We start from the raw sequence: 17403 nt of genomic DNA on the forward strand, positions 1-17403 counted from the left end.
GTGTGTGTGTGTGTGTGTGTGTGTGTGTGTGTGTGTGTGTACGCCTGCCTGTCAACCCTGACTTTGAAAGAATGGTGCAGAGAAGGGGAAGTGAATGTGCAAACTGTTTCTTTTATTCTCTCTTCCCCAATTCTCCGTCTATCACCCTGTGGTCTGATAGAAGAGACCCACCTCATCTCCAGATGCCAATACTGTCTGGAAAATAAAGGCATAGAAGAGATATGAATCCCCAAACCAAATAAAACTCCACTCCTGTCGCCTCCTTCATCTGGCAGGCACCGGCTGTTGTGTCTGCCTGCATTTCAGAGCCTCAAGTGTGAAAAGTGATAGCGTTCCACGAGGATGAAGGGTATTACAAAAGCGGAAGAAAAACCACTCGGTTCAGTGACGGATGTAAAGCGACTCTGAAATATATGTGTTACTGGAGAGCTGATTCACACCTGACAGTTCACCTTAAGATATACATTGAATTACTTTCTCGATTTTTTTTTGTTCATGTTTTGGGATCATCTGTGTAGTAGAGTTTCTGCCTCAATACAATGAAAGATAATACAATTTTCTGGTGCTCACAATATTGAAAACGGGAAAAAAAATCAACAGCAAGTAACAACAGTGTCTCAGTGGTGCTGGATATTGTTCTGAAAACCAACATGTTTCAACCCTTTTTCACTACTCAATGCATCAGTGTTAAATAAATGATGGATAGATTAAAAGAGAGAATTTTCTTGAAAAAAAAAACAGGCTGGCTCTATGTTTTTGTGCATTGTCAAGAGCAATTGGTTGAATCAACAACATAAAGAAAACACTCTTGCATGCTATACAGTCACATATAACATTAGCCAATTACATGTATTACTTACAGTAAGTCCCTAGCCTATAATGAAAGACTGACACTTGTAATCACACATTTGCTCTAAAGATAGAACGCAGCCAACCGAGCAGCAGGCAGCAATCATATCATTTCCTCGGAGACTGAACACTTTGGGAGGATTGTCTCCAGTATTTATTTTCCTTTACTGGCTTTTGCGTATGTTGCACCAAAATAGAAAGCAACGGTCTTCGGCAGCGAGCTGCAACCTCGCTAATTAAGACCATTATTAAAGGGAAGCGGCAGTTGTCGTGTTCTTGACTGGTTCCGGGAGGAAGCCGATTGTGCTCGAAGGCGTGCACTAATTAAATCTCCCATATGGCAACTTGTACCATGTCCATACTGGAGGAATCACTCGTTTGATGGATTGCTCACTGGCAGAGAGGACGAGGAGAGGCAGGAAACAAAGCTTTTCCTCAGTCCAGAGCAAAGAGTGAAAACAAAAAACAAAGACAAAGGGACAATGTTAGTGGGTACCCAGACTTTGGAGTCTTTCATCATTTACACCTACCATCCACGACGGGATTCGCTCTTTCAAACAAAATGTGCCACACAGATGTGGCGATCAGCAGGGAGGATGGAGGGAAGGAGTAACAAAGGGATCCTTTCAGTCCAGGTCTTGCCCCGTGACATGGCCATTCTCACCCAGGGTTGTGTTGGCTGTCTTCATTGTTCCATCACAAAGCACACAGGTTTATTTGAGGTAGAAAAACTGGGAGCTTTCCCTGTCCACCAGCATGACTGAGACACTGGCCTCAGTTGAGCCGCAGTCGACAACAGAGCAAAGCATAAACCGGGAATGCCCTTTCAAGCGTGGCTCAAACTTTTTTACAGTCTAGACTGTACTATTCGGTGAGTGTGATCAGAATCAGCAACGGTAAATTGCCTCAAAACAAGTCATTATGGGTATAATTGGAAGGATGTTGACATCTGATGAATGGCAGTTCATTGTACTTTGAAAGCCAAGCATCATAATTGGGAGAACTGCAGTCTGGACTTTCGTATTCAGCTTCTTCTTGAGACAGTAATGACCACCGTTGAGAAAACAGACAAGTCAGTCATACGTGGCAGAAGTTATGGAGACCAGAATCCAAATTAGTTTTGACTTCCACAGCCTGTAACAACTGTAACTTGGCCAAAATGACAGTTTACTGATCCTAACGGACGAGTAACGTGCGTGATTCCATGTGACGTTCGTTGAGTCCAGATCACCGTCACGATTTGACACAAAAAGACAAATCAAAAATAGAACAGAGATCATATTTCCAACTCGCATGGAAAGAAGCAGATGTGAGAGCGCCCTCAGATAACCCCCCGCGTATTACGACACACAAACGCTGACATTTCAATATGAGATGAATATTGAAAAGAGCCATCCTTTCCACAGTACGCAGCTAAGCCAGTTGTTATTGGAAAGGGGGGGGGGGGGAATCAATTATGAAAAACAAACACAGTAGTCATGACGAACACTGTAATACGCTACCACACTCATTGAGCTCATTACTTCTTAATCAACATGCTGAGAGGCGGCGGGATGCGGCCGGCCGGACCTTGTTTACTTTCAATTCTCCCGTCTCAGGTGACCCGTCTGCTTTTCTTCCCCTGACATCAGCATGTTGTGACCAGTGACCAGTGACCAGTGAGCCGAAGAGCGGTCGTAATCACGCTGAGTGGAGGACAATATATAATGATATTAATGAATAATATTTATATGAATGACAAGAAGATAATAAATCAATGACAACAACTCTTGTCTTTTCTGAAACTGTGATCTGACTGAGCCACAGTTCATCTTTTGAGCCGCATTTGGCTTGTATTATTGTGTGCATGAGATGCCCAGTTACTTTCCGATTCCTAAAAATAGCAATGACACCAATCAATGTGTTAATAATAGTCGGTCAGATGGGACACCAAATTCGTTTTTTGAGACCCCCGTGCTCGTAATAATGAGTCAGAGTGGCTGCACAGAGGGAGGCTCAGCTGCTGCATGCACAGGGGTGATGGGCTGTTAAAGGGGGAAACTGCTCATGATATAATCCCAAAGGAGGCTAGTAACACAACAGTGATGAGGCTTCTTCATAGACCACAGAGTAGCTGCCAAGCACGACACTCATGCAGAATTACACCAATACTATTTCAGTGTGGGAACGCCAGGAAAGTCCAAGAAAAAGGAAGAAAAACATCACATCCACGTGTTCCAAATGGGCAAAAAAGCAAAACAGCTTTTTGTAGTCATGAATGGTTTATACTTTATTCATGTAGTTATATGTTTTCTAAAATATGAAACTTTAAAGTAATTTTCATTATGGAACACTTAATATTTCTAAATATTTCACTTAGAAATCATAATATTTAGTTATATATAGTTATAGTTAGTTTCAGGAGAATGTACTACATCACTTTTGCATCTTTCATATAGTTATTTCAGTATTTTAGTTTAGAAACAATGTACAGATTAAGTCCTGTTTTAACTATTGTAATCGAATTCATCTTATTCAGACCAGCGCATTTTCCTTATTGACCACTCTTCTTCTTAATAGTCAGGCCTTTAATATTCTGCACTGCAGTTATGCAAGCATTACAGCACTCAACACATTGCCAGGATTGCCTTCAAGTTCTCTCTATTGCTCAACAATTGTTCTAGAATATTTTCTCCTCAATGACTCTCAAAAGTCTGACCAACACTTCAGATCCATCCTGCAGCAGCACACTATCAAATCCGGACACCAGAATGTCACCTGTTCGTTTAATGTATTGGCTTAAAACAGTGTGTTAATTGAATGTAAATGGTCCAGAAGCCGGTCCTTAAGTATGCAATTGGACATATATATCCAAGGAAAAAAAGGTGAGACATTCTAAAGGCTATCTGATCTAATTTAAACAGCAAAGTGCAATCCTACATGACCCCCAAGGTCCCAGAAACAAGCCTGTGTGCTTTGCTTAGCATATTAGCTTTTTGTTAGCACCTGTGACCGTTGAACAAGGGTGTTTTTCACACTTGTGAACTTTCTGGAACTTGTCGCTGTTTGGCCCAAGATTTCGGTAATTGAACTCAAGTGTGAAACCGTCCACCAAAGTCAGGTGGAGCTTGAATAAGCACTCTCAGAATTAGGTTTAGAACAAATGTGAGCGATGAGCATCAAACTTGTCTGGTAAAAGTCTGCGCTATTATGGTAAATGGACTTGCGTTTATGTAGCCCCTTTCTATTCTTCTGACCACACAAATGAGACGCCGTGAATTGAACTGCTGATCTTTCGATTGGTGGACGTCCTGCTCTACCTCATAAGCAACGGATGCTTTGACCCCAGTCACACAAGGACCCTGCCACATTTTGAAGATGCTGCTTGGTGCGCACGCTGCATTATGACAGGACATGACTGATCCTGCTTGGCAAAAAGTTCAGTACTCAATTGTGAAGCTGCCCTTTGATCAGTTCGCATAAAAGCTGTCAAGCGTGCCACTTGCAGAATGGCAACATGAGCAGGTTGAAGGGAGGTTTTAGGGGCCGCCAATCCGAGTCACTGTCCATTTTATTGCAGCAATTTATGTGCAAGAAAAAGTGTAGGAAAGTCCAAAAAAAAAAGTGCCCATACATGCCTTTGTCGGTGTTTGTGTGTGCGTGTGTGACAGGCAAACAGGAAGTGAAAACAGAGCAATCACACCTGACAAAAGCCCACACTTTCTTAAGACAACCAAATCATTGACAAGTTTGGATAGACGGCGATTCGACTCAGCGGGGAGGGAAAATAAACAGCGTGCAGAAAGAGGCAGCGCCTCTCGACACAAAAGCGGCAGATGTCGCCTCGGAAAAAAGGAAGTGTGGCTTTTGTGCGAAGGAAGTATATAACATGTTTGACTGGCCGCTAACTCAACTGTGTTTTTCCATATTAAGTCTCACAGATTTGCTCTAGCGTGCAACCAAACTGAAACAAACAAATAAATCACATTGTGCCTCATATACTTGAAAAGGATTTAAATTATGGACTTAACCCTGAACTTTGTGGCGAAACAGCCGCACTGTAATGAGAATGCCGTCTGTGTTTTTAACGCACCGACAAAGACTAAATGACTAGAGGGAGATCATGCTATTTATTATGCTATAGATTTAAAAGGAACAGACGGAAATGCAAAGCCACTGTTTTGATTATTTGCACATGATGCCGTTGCCGCCCATTGTAGCCATTGGCAGGCTGAAACAAACAAAAAAAAAAATCAACATCCAGCATCGCCGGCCACCCCAGACGCTGGGATCACTCTTTAGCACGAATAACTGGTCTTGTGTCATATGACCAGCTGCTAAAAGGGTCAGATTTGTGTTTTTTTTTTGGGGGGGGGGGCAACGAGGGGCCAGACAGTTAGGTGTGAGGACCATATGCTGGTGCGAGTTCAGCGTTCGCTCCACTGGACTGTGAGCAGGAGGCCTGCTGCCTGAGCGTCTGCCTCGTCTGCCTCCGAGCAGAGCTTTGTACCTGCACCCCAGCCAACTACGTAACACGCTTCACATCTTTGAGTCAAGGCCCTTGCTTTTCTTTTATTTCTTTTTTTTTTTAAATCACAAAAATACATAACACTGAAACTACACTTGCTTAACAAGTGTCAAATCTTAGCACTCGAAAAACTCATTTCTTAAGACGAGAACTTTACACGGTCATTATAACAGCAGGGAAATAACCAGAGAGAAGTGATTGTCAAACTAGTTGCGACATGAGAGTAAGTCAGGCCGAACTGTCGGGCGCATAGGTTCGAGGCGGTTGTCACGCTGCTGGCAGGGGATGTGTGGCCTCAAAGGTCACTGAAAGTCAGGATCCTTTTAATTTGAAAGGTTTATATTCAGTAAAGGTTATCCACATTACAGGGGGATTAATGGGACGATGAATGCCTGTGACAACGCGGTCACCCGGGAATTTTGGAAGCTGTGGCAGCGTCGGACTGGATTTCATTATACTGATATTTCGTACAGAAAAACAGGGAGGGACGTGCAAAAACACATCTGTTGCTGTAGTAGTCTCAAGACAAACGTAAGAAATAAGATAAGATGTGAAAAAATATGTTAAGATAAGATGGAACTTTATTAATCCTGGAGGAAATTCTTGTGCCAGAGATTGATCAAAGATTACAACAGAAGAATAAGAAAAAACAACAGAGATATGAACAATAGAGAAATAACTGTTAAGTGCATTAGAAGTAATACTGCGCAGTGCAAAATAGAATAGCAATAAAAGTAAGGTTAATGTAGTAAAAATAAAATTAAAAGTAAATTAACATATTAATAACAAAAGTAAAAATGTAAGTAAATATAAGAAATATAAATAATAATAGTGTATAAGTAATACTAACACCAGTGCTTAATAGAAACTAAAATAGAAAATTAATATTGTGAATGATATAAATAAATAACGAGGGTTGAGATATGAACAAACAGATGTTGGTAGACAAGATCTAGGTCAATATTGTAATTAAACTCAGATGGCCCCTTGACATATGTGCCAATGCCCCATGTATCGGCACCATTTTGAAAGGTCATTTCATAGAGCAGCTCATAACTGAATCAGTCAGTTTATGAACGGGCCAATCAGGTGGCACCGCATCGGGCACGTCATCACTTTCATTTTCTTTTTAGTGAGTAGACTTCTTTCGCCATAGCAGCTTCTCCTAAATTGCGACTAAAGATGGTGTAAATGGGGACGGAACTTGGATGTTATTCCGATCGCCCATGGCTACATCAGCATTCGGCAACAATGCTGGGCCATCTCACTCAATTCAGATATCTCACAAGAGGCCCCGTATATCAACCGCAAACTCAAGCACTTGTCGTTTCTTTTTTTCCTCCAGAAGACCCTGAGAGCCCCTTTTCAATTCGCTGCTGTTCCCACACTTACTGAAACAACCCTCATACACAATCCCAGATCCACAGATTCAGGACTTTTTCTATGCGAGTTCTCAGGTCACCGGCCCGCAAAGTCTTTACCCCTCCTCATCCGAGAGAAAACAACAACAAGCTAACAAACAATGCATCCACTAAGGGCCCCTCTTTTTTTGAGGTAGAGGATTGGACTGGCTGGCCACAAAGGAGGACAGGGCAGTTTTGGAGAGGGGACTGGGGCTGTTTAGGGGTCGGCATGGCATGAAATTGAATAAATAAATAAATGAAGAAATCCCCTCTTTGTAGCCTGTGCGCAGCAGAGCCAGAGAACGGGCCCGTGGTGCTGCCACAATGAGGGGACCCTAGCAAACCTCAGAGGACTACTTTCTCCCTGAGGCTGTAATTCACAGCACTCCCCCACCCTCCCAAAAACTCCCCCAGCTCCCCTTCACCCACCCAACGGGTCCCTCGCTGTCTCCCAAGAGAAACTCTTTTTTGGCAGAGCCAATCACCAAAACACAAAGTCTTCTTTGAGTCTTGTCCAGTTTTTTTTCTCCTACTCTCACTCACTTCCGCTTTGAAGGACTTTAAACTTCAAGGCTCTTTGAGTAGCTCACATGGGCGGAAACCAAACACTGCAGGGGGATGAGACAGCGTCCCCACCACAGGGGACAGGCAGTCCGCGCTGCACCAGAGACTTCCTGTTTAAGACTGCCTTCTCATTTAGCCCCTCGTCAGCTCTGTTGCATTAATGAAGAGTGATGCACATGATGAATATGCTAATTACAAACTTTCATTAACACTTGTGGGTGGAAAAACCTCACTCAGTCTGCTTTCACGGCCTCGAACATTTAAATCTTCTGAGCATGCCTAGTTTTTTATTGCACAAGTTGGCACTGAGCGTGTAGAACCGGGGGGCGTTTTCCCAATCTCATTTAGCTAGATGCTCCAACTTTCACAGTGGCTGCACATAATTAATGTGATATAAATATCCCCTATGATATCTCCACTTCTCCAGGTTGTTAGGCAGCTTCTGTCACACAATTATAGACTCACTCTTGTCATGTAACTATAGGAACAAAAGAGGTGATCATGTAAATGGCTTGTGACGCATTAGGGTGATGAAAGAGATGTCTCAAATTTTTGTTTCCCTAATTTGTACACTGAATGTTGACAGCCAGCTATTCAGAAATCCGCTTCAACCTGTACAACCTGTTGAAATGGTCAAATTTGATCTATATTTGACATGTTTATTATATGCAACTGCTGCTGAGGTTCTCTTTACAGGGAATCGTTCAGTTTAATAGACCGAATTTCATCTCTTCCAGTGCTTGACACAGGTTTGTCTACGCATCCTTTTTTCTAAGTGCCTTTCCTGTTGAGGGGTGACATGTGGTGATCAGGAGATAACATCTTGGACCAGATTGCACAGGCCATCTGGACTGGAGTTTTTCGGTGCCGACAGACTGGATCAGAGTGTTGCGTTGAGTGAGCCATCAGAGAAGCTTCCGACAGAGCGAACGGGAAAAAAGATGGGGCACGGCCGATCATTTAAGCTCCAACTCGGTTATTAATTCCTACATTTTTTGGTAATGCATGGACCTGCGTGTTTCAGAGCAGTTTTTGCTTCATACTTACTCTTAGTTTGCAAAACCAAAACTAAGAATGCCGCATGTGGCGTTCAGCTGGCCAGACATAAACAGTGCCAAAGTCACAGACGGAGAGAAAAAGGTGGTAAAGAACCAAATTAGTGTCCCAGGCCTCACAATAATGGTCATTTGGCAAAGCAGAGGGGAAGATCATAGAGTGCACCCACAAGATCTGACTTTGTATTTACCAACCAGATAGAGGACAGTATTTAAATGGGCAGACAGACACCAGCTAGTTAAAGCCCTTGTTGTCTGAAAAAAAAAACTCATACCACCTCTGAATACACTGATGCAGCTGACCTACATTATATCTCAACTTCTCATTTTGGCAGCCACTAAGGCAACTAGTGTTAAGTTTCCACATCAAAAAATGGTGCGTCTGGGGTCGTTTAGAGTCACAACATTCCATCTTGGTGCAAGAAAGCGTGCAGCTGAGAGATAACCGTGTGGAATTTAAATTGTCAGACTGAATGTGATCATATGACGACAAGAGGCCGCAGTCTTGGTGAAATCCCCATTAAAACAAGGGCTCCATTCACTCGCAAGTTGCCGCTATGTATCCATGCTGTAAACTGTAAAGGATCGTGTAAATGTGGTTAAAAAACTGGATTTTGTAATTCATCATGTCAGCAATGTAGTGTTGTTTCCTGTCAGGGCGTCAGAACAAAATCATCACAGTAACAGTTCCGACATGTATGACTCAGGCCTTTAATCATGCCACGTCAGTTAGCAAAAGAAATTTCATTGCATCGAACAAATGCCAAATAAAAGCCCTCCAGCAACCAGGCCTTAAGAATTTGTCAGCAGCTGTCGGGAACAGTTAGAACAACAAAGTCAGCAGGCTCTTTAACCTGCAGGGTTAAATAACGTCAATAGGCAAAGATCTCCACTAATTGGTGAAGTGAAATGGTTTATCTTCAAAGTAATGTTTATCAAAGTCACAAGAAAATCCAAGCATAGGAGTTCCTCGTCTTCAAGTCTGTTCATAGTTGGAATGAGCTAGAATAGCTGATCCAGCAGTGTCCTGTCTTCCATGCATCTTCCCACCACCTTTACATTGTTCCACCACTCACTCCGGCTGCTGCACATGGCATACTCGACTGGCTCAAAAAGGCATCATAAGACACACTTTTTATTTACATTTTTGTCACAACACCTACAACAGCAAAGTGTCAAGAGGAAGTGAGAATGCTACATTAAGAGTAGACCAGAGCATGGAGATCAAAGTAATAGCTGAAATAGAGAAGAATGAACCGGAAAGGAACCTCGAGTTTGAAGAAATGAAGCCAACGCAGAAGTGCCAAAAGCTGCTAGTCTTCGAATGGCAACTTGAGGCCGGCTCCAAAACATAGACTGTATAGAAGTGGAAATAATAGTTACTGTGATGTCACCCATTGATTTGTGGACTGCTGCTTTGAAGCTTGGACATTTTGTCCAGCAACATCTTGTTCAGAAGTGATATGAGAGGGTGGAGCTAAGTACAACCGAAGGCTGAATTGACATTTTTAGCCGACCAAGCCTGTGAAAAGGTGACAGTAGCAAGACGAAAACGCAGACAAGTTCCAGACCTGACAATGCCATTGTGACAGCCTGTCAATCACAAGGAAGCGACGCACTCAAGCATACCCTGCTTTATGGTCTATTTTAATCTAAATTTCATTTACTAAGTGAACAGCATGCTGTGTTGAAGAAGACTTGAAACTAGAGATTGAGACCATTTACAATGTTTACTGAGGTAATAAATCAGTGAGAAGTCGGGTCATTTTCTCATAGACTTCTATATAATCTGACCACCTATTGGCCATTAGAAAGAATGCAAGTTTAAGGCACTTAAAATAAAACAGGTTTGCAGGCTGGGTAAAAAAAAAAAGTTTGAAAATCCTTGTTTATGATGAATTTTTTGGTGAATTGTTTTGCAATTCACCCGTTTGATTTATATCGAGGCTTAAAGTTAGGCATAATTGAGGGGGTTGCCACTTTGACTGACAGGTGGGTACCGTACTACGTTGCTAGCTAAATTGCCTGACGATCCACCTCTTTGTTGGGCTGTGTCGTCATTGCCAAGACGCCTCCCAATTTGAGCAGCACTACAGCAGCTTCAGAAACCCTTGAGAGACTACGTCCGTATGATTATTTATTTTTTATTTTTTGGGGAGGAAAACACTTCAAATTAGATAAATTGGTCAGTCCACTTCAAATCCATTTGTGAAACTGCTTTTGTACCGAGACAAAAGAAGACCTACTTAAGATTGTGTTGGGTAGTGTGTGATGTTTGTGTGTCACTCCTTCTTTGTCCCATTGTGCCGTGTGAGCAGCTTCCTGGCTGGACAGCATACAGGCACTTACCCCGACCCGCCCAGATCGGGCAACACTTTCACAGTCCTGTGATCTAACCCAGGCATTATCAAACATCTATGCCATGTTCTGTATAGTCTAGCTCTGTGGCTGTTTTGTTGTTCGGCATTTTTCTTTGTGTGGCAAACGACCTCTGACCCTGAAAGAAGCCACGCATCTGGTTGCATTTGAGAAAGCAAACAAACATTGTAAGCCTGGTGCCACGGCTCCTAAACCAAATAGGAAGCTCCCGAGGGGGGAAAGTCGATGCGGGAACATTCTGCAGGTATCCTTCCATCCTATTCCTTCACTCTAGTGTTCTACAAAGACATAATGCACAGTTACTGGACCCAGTATCCGCCCTGAGAATGTGCATGTCCCAACTTTGTCCGAGTCATGATCTCCGAGGGGACATTAGGGATCTCACGTTGCCGCGCTTTTACAAGTCAGGCCGGGTCACCCGCTGTATCACATATCAGCCTGTTGACAAGCACTTTACAGAGCTGCTCACATACACGGTGGAGGGAGCTGTTATTTGGTGTTTGTTCTGCTCATTTAAAGAAAAATAAACTGTTAACCTCATGTTGCACTGGCGGCTTCTGGTTCGTGACTTTCTCAACTCGGATTCCACAGCACCCACTGCTGAATAGATTCACGTAGTAACAAATCTGTAAACATCTCTTTTGGAGGGAATGAGGGGGGCGCTTTTTTTTTTTTTCTTTTTTTTTTTTGACATCATGCCTCTGGGTGTTACAGTGGTTTAGACTTGTTAACTTGAATTCTTAAAATTCCTGCTCCAGTCTTATGCCTCAAAGAAATGGCTTATCAGCGCACATGACTAAAAATACGGCACAGATTAAGTTGGAAACTGGCATTTACCCCCCATTTATGTAACACGCTGCATTGTAATGAGTTAGTCTGGGGAAAGCGGCACTGCATGGTACCGATTATGCAGAGAGAGATGAAGGGATGCGCAGTGGCGAGTTAAAGCGGTGGTGTATGCATTGCCCTCGGCTTATGGTAGATCTAGTGTGCAAACGTCTCGGAAACAGACGGCCTGCGGAGCGAGTGCGTTGTTTTGAACTCTACCAAACCAAAAATCCAGAGCCGGTAGGTAACATATAGCGTGATTAATCAAATTGGAGGGCACCAAAATGTTTAGCTCTCTCTCTTTTGCATATCTGTCCAAACCTAATATCGCCTTCTGCATTTAAAAGGTTTGATAAATCTGGAAGTTTAAGATACGTGATGAGACTAAATTTAAAGACCAGTATTAATAGAACAAAACCTTCCCAAACCTCAGCAGTCCGCCATAGTTACTTCTCTACCTGCTGTTAGGACTACACAGGCTTCGCTCTTGCTATATATGTGATGTGTGCCTGTGTTTGTATGACTTCAGTGGAGCCGAGGTTGCAGCGAACTGAAACCGCTGGCGTTGTGGCCAAGATGAGAGTTATAAAACTGAAGCTATTTATACCCCCCTGAGCCCAGAGAAACTTCAGGCTGGTCTTTCCCACCAAGTGGGGAGGGCTGGAGAGATGGAGCGGAGGAAAAACAAAAAGGGAAAAAAAGGGAAAAGAGGTAGACGCAGGATCAAGTTTGGAGAGGAAACTCAAGGCTGGCTTCCTGCATTTCTGTCTTCCTGGGCACCGGTCGGACGATGTGTTTGTGCACTGAACGCACATCCGTCCCGTTTGCTCAGCAAGCATCGTCAACAGTGGGGTGAGGACGTACTGAAAAGTAAACCACAGCAAAAGAGGAGAAAGAGGTGTGAAGCTTCAACGTGTATGTGCAGTCACACACCAAAACACATGACACGCATCAGTATTAGACGATGCGTAGTCTGGCTTGTGTGTGGCCCAGAGCAAGGGTCAAACGGGGCAGGATTTCCAGATGTTTCCTATTATCCTGCGGCACTGAAGAGACCTTCCTGGTCACCCCTACTCTCAGTCTCACACTTTTCCGAATCAAGAGGGAAGGTCAAAAGCTGACGGATTTATTGGCCATGCGATTCCACTGTAGCTCTAATTGGACAGGATTCACTAAGACATGGGTCAGTGTGGTGAAAAACATAAAAGACAGCTGCTTTCAAAATGGCAAACCCCCCATTTTTATGGTTTTGAAGGAAAATCCCTCTCATCTACCGGGTATTCCTGTCCAGTTCCCTAGATTGAATCAACAAAGAGCAGCCCTGAAGAAAATCCCCACTAATCCACGAGAAATGATCGATTCAGACACAAGCGGGGGTAATTCGCTGCAACAAAAGCTTGAAACGAGCAGTTATCACCATCACCATCGCGACCTCAAAGAACAGATAGATATGGAGATCCGCGATTACAGCGCAGAGCAAAATTAATCCTCTAATCCCTCTTTTCACACACCCCTAACCGCCTTCTCACCTCTTCTCCTCCCAACGCCACTACATCCTTGCCTCCCAGCACGTTGGATGAGCTCGTTGGCACTGGTAATTGCCAGCGGATGAGTGACATGCAGAAACGGCTGGGATGCCAGAGCTGGATAACCATCTCTTTTGTGTGTCGTTATCAAATCTGTGATAAAGGTACCAGAGAGCGATGTGGGCGTTTAACAGCGAGCTGCCATTCGGTCTGCCACTGTTCAATTTATATCGGGGGCATTTATGGGAAAATCCCAAAGAGACTGACGGAAACAAAACTGTCAAGTGAAAACAGATACGAAAAGTACCTAAAGGGGAGTCTGCATAAATTCATCTTTATACAGAAAAACACTACTATGCTGATGTATTTTGGGCTTAAAGAGTTAAATATAAACACACCTATTGTATCTCCAGTGTGGCAGCAGAGAATGTTTCAGTGATCTGCGCTGTAATGTGACTTACACTGATGTTGCAACCTCTTGTGTTTTCATCCACAGGTGTAGTTTTACTTATCCCTATGCCCGTTCCCTGTGTGCATGTCTGACTCACAGAGGATGCGTCAGTATATCAGTCACTCCTTTAGCTGTGAAAACGGCATCCTGGGAAACGTAGGGAGCTATCTACCCGAAATTGAGGCAGGCAAAAGAAATGAATGAAAAACATCTTGGAAAACATAAAGGCATCACTGCTCTAGCCTCTTCACACTGAGGGACTATGCACCCCCCCTCCGCCAACCCCAACCCTGAACCACTCACAGATCTTTATTGAAACCATATGTTCCAAGCTCCCACAGACAGACTTCCCTTATCAACACCACAGTGAGCAGCATGGTGACAAAGCCTGGCCTCCCGTGGAGGGGAGGGGAGCAGACTCAGCTGGACCCTGGACGGGGAGAGCTTGGGGAGGGATTTGCAGCGGATCCGTGTACTCCTTAAGTAATCTAAGCTACTGAGCCCCAATGGAAAGTCCTCCATATGGAGGTTCAGTGAGCTTTGGAATGGTCTCAATGCACACACAACGTATACTATCACATATAGGGTACATTGATATGGAGCAGCATGCTTTGGCATCGCAGCTTGTTTGCACAGTATGTGCCCATATGTGAAGATGACTCGTAATGAGGGCATTCTTGTGCAACCTACAGACACTTGTTAACAAGATGATAAAAAAAAAAATACCAATTTTTTTCCAACCAAATCAAAGAATTCATTGTATTTTGTTACAGAAAGAAATATTTCTTAAATAGCATGCTCAGCTCACCATGAATCCAGACAAAAAAACAACAACTATAGCCTCATCATAACAATGTAAAATGAGGACCAGTGTACATTTTGACACTCACAAGTGACTACAGTGTTATGTTTAAAAAATAAGAGCATTCTATGCAGAGACGCAGGTGATAACAGAATTTCTCTCAAGCCCGGCTCCCCTCTGGCTACACACCGTATGGCTTAAATCAAGACATGCCAATTGATGTGACGATGGGGAGGAGCGCGGTGGAGGGCACTGACAGCTTTCAGATGTTCTGAAGGGGGGGGGGAGCTCCCAGACTTCTCTGATGAATCATTGGGGCTTTGTCTTTATCATTATGTCGGAACTGGGTTTGGGGGTGGGTAAGGGGGATGGGGTCAAATCATGTCCCTCTGCTGCCTGGTCTGTCTTGTAACAGAAGATAAGCCTCGGCTGCTTGTTGCGTTACCGAGAAAGGAAGCAGTGCCAATGAGATTGTTGTGGAAATGGAGTCCATCAGTATCTCATGACTACATTATGCGGGGGGATAATCTGAAGAAAGCAAATGCATCACTGACTTGAAGTCCGTAAGATAATGTTACTGTGAACCTCCTGAACGGACAAACTGAACTATTTCAAGAACTTTGAGGAAGTTCCTTAACACGTGACAGCACAAGACAAAGAGAGAACCATGACAGTGTCTGACATAAGCTTGCCAGATGTTGAAATTCAAAAAAATGTACAGAATCAGTGGCACGTTCATAAAGAAACAGCACGTACAAAAAAATGACAATCCTTTGAGTCAGCAGGGGGTTGGCAAAGCGAGTAAGAGGAACCTAAATCCCATCCAGCTGGAGGGTTGTGTTTGGTAGCCGACCCTGACCTTTGACAATGTTGCGACAAAAATAGAGGTTTTCCTTACAGCCAGGAGTATATAGCATAATAATAAAAGGCACTGACTTGGCAACAGCTGGACGCAGAAGTCACCTGCACTGTGCAAGTGACCCCGGATGACAAGGCGACAGGGCGAGGATGAGTGGAGGAGAACCGGACAACGAAAAATTGACAAGGACAAATGACAAATGTAGTGAATAGCTTCCTGCAGGTGGGGGGGGGAGTGTGTTAAACCACCAGGACGCTGCTCATTCATCAAAGGCAGCTGATGTGCAACGAGAGAGTGAATGAGTAGCTGTGTCGAGATGGTTTCTCATCTCTGTCAGGGAAAGTGAGGAGGTGTGTGTGGTGGTGGTGGTGGTGGTGTTGGATGCTCATGAATATCAATATATTTGCAAAGCCAGTGTGGATTGAGCTCTCCTTTGATTGTCTTCAACCTTAGCTTTTAACACACAATGGAGAGGTGTGAATGATGACCCAACCCCCATAAATTGGAACAAAACCTTCATATTTTCATTGGGAGCTGAGCTGAGCAGCTACATCTACATCTCCATCAGGCTGCAACCTCAGAATAAAGCTGACAATTAACGTCTGCTTGAAGAAGAAGAAAAAAAAAAAAGAAAAGCTGTAAAACCCTGCAGATGAGATGGTGTGTCTCACTCTGACGCATGTTTAGACACCAAAATAACGTGGTGGGGGTTTAAAAAAAAAAAAAAAAAAGTGTGGAGAGAGGGGGGGTATTTAAGTTTATATTCCACTCCATGCATTTGTATTCATGCAGAATCAAAGAGTGCAGACTGCCATTCATCCCGGCAGCACTCACCGACTGGAGGAAGAGCAGAGTCCGCACATAGTCCCGCTCCGTGTTCAGGACCTCCGTCAGCACGCACAGCCGGAGCCGCTGCTGCCGGTCCGAGTCCCTGGTGGCGTGGATGCCGTTCTCGTGATGCCCGTCGTCCTCTTCCATGATGGGATCTCAACCCACAGAGACACTGCTCTCTCTCTCTCTCTCTGTGTCTCTCTGTGTCTCTCTCTCTCTCTGCAGAAACACGCTCCTCGTTATTATTAAAGTATCCACACTTTGTCCACTTGTGTTGCTTCAGTCCATCCCCGCAGCAGCAAGTTGTGTCCCCCCCACAACAACAACAAAAAATGCGCAATGCACACACACGCACACGCACACACGCACACGCACAGTGGAGATAAAGTTTCACACACACACACACACACCCACCACCCCAAAAACACGAGCGGAGAGCCGGGCTGTGTGGCCGCAACAGCAGCTGAGACAGGAGATCAGTGAGGAGTGGAGAGACGGCAGAGAGGAGGAGGAGGAGGAGGAGGAGGGAGGAGGAGCGCCAGAGACACACACACACACACACACACACACACACACACACACACACACACACACACACACACACACACACACAATAACAAACAGAAACATCTGTAGTGAGGGCCATTGCGGCTTATACATGACATTAAATAGCCCACTGTAGTTTAGAATATATAGTTTCAGAATATTAAAATCACAATTAATTATTAAGTGAATCCATTAATTAAGTAAAAAAAGAAGACAGCTGCAGTGAATGAATGCAGCTTGTTTACTAGAACCAGAGAAGAACACGCCCTGGTAGGCTGCACTGATATAAAAGCATGATGTTAAAAAGTCTAATTGTTCTCATCATTAAGTCCCACTGTCCCACTATATTGTCCCACTGTTGAAATCCATAATTAGTGATATGGACACATCCTACTGAGGATAACTGGAAATAACTCAAAACAGAAATAAAAGTCTAAATTAAAAGCTTGACCCAGTTTTTTTGTTTTTGTTTTGAGGGCCACGACCTATAACGCTATTTAACACTTAAACATACAGTAGCAGTCAAAAGTTTGGACACACCTTCTCATTCAATGGTTTTTCTTTATTTTTATTTTCTACATTGTAGATTAATATTGAAGACATCCAAACTATGAAGGAACACATATGGAATTATGTGTTAAACAAACAAATGCTCAACAAACCAGAATATGTTTTATATTTTAGATTCTTCAAAGTAGTTGAATGAGAAGGTGTGTCCAGACTTTTGACTGCTACTGTATATGTATATTGTGTAAGTTATATCAATATTTAGGCTTCCTACCTGTCACAGCAGCACCTGTAGT

The 17403-nt window shown here is 43.6% G+C and overlaps 1 protein-coding gene across 1 annotated transcript in view; it reads right to left on the reverse strand.

Annotated features, from left to right (window-relative positions):
* Positions 1-16510, reverse strand: part of prex1 (phosphatidylinositol-3,4,5-trisphosphate-dependent Rac exchange factor 1) — a 77185-nt gene extending 60675 nt beyond the window's left edge. Inside the window, exon 1 of the mRNA XM_054608830.1 lies at positions 16058-16510. Coding sequence (XP_054464805.1) covers positions 16058-16201 — 144 coding nt within the window. The 5' untranslated portion in view covers positions 16202-16510. The remainder of the gene's footprint in view (positions 1-16057) is intronic.
* Positions 16511-17403: the final 893 nt, after the last annotated feature.

Source organism: Anoplopoma fimbria, chromosome 12 (genome assembly GCF_027596085.1).
Source record: "Anoplopoma fimbria isolate UVic2021 breed Golden Eagle Sablefish chromosome 12, Afim_UVic_2022, whole genome shotgun sequence".
Classification (NCBI taxonomy): domain Eukaryota; kingdom Metazoa; phylum Chordata; class Actinopteri; order Perciformes; family Anoplopomatidae; genus Anoplopoma; species Anoplopoma fimbria.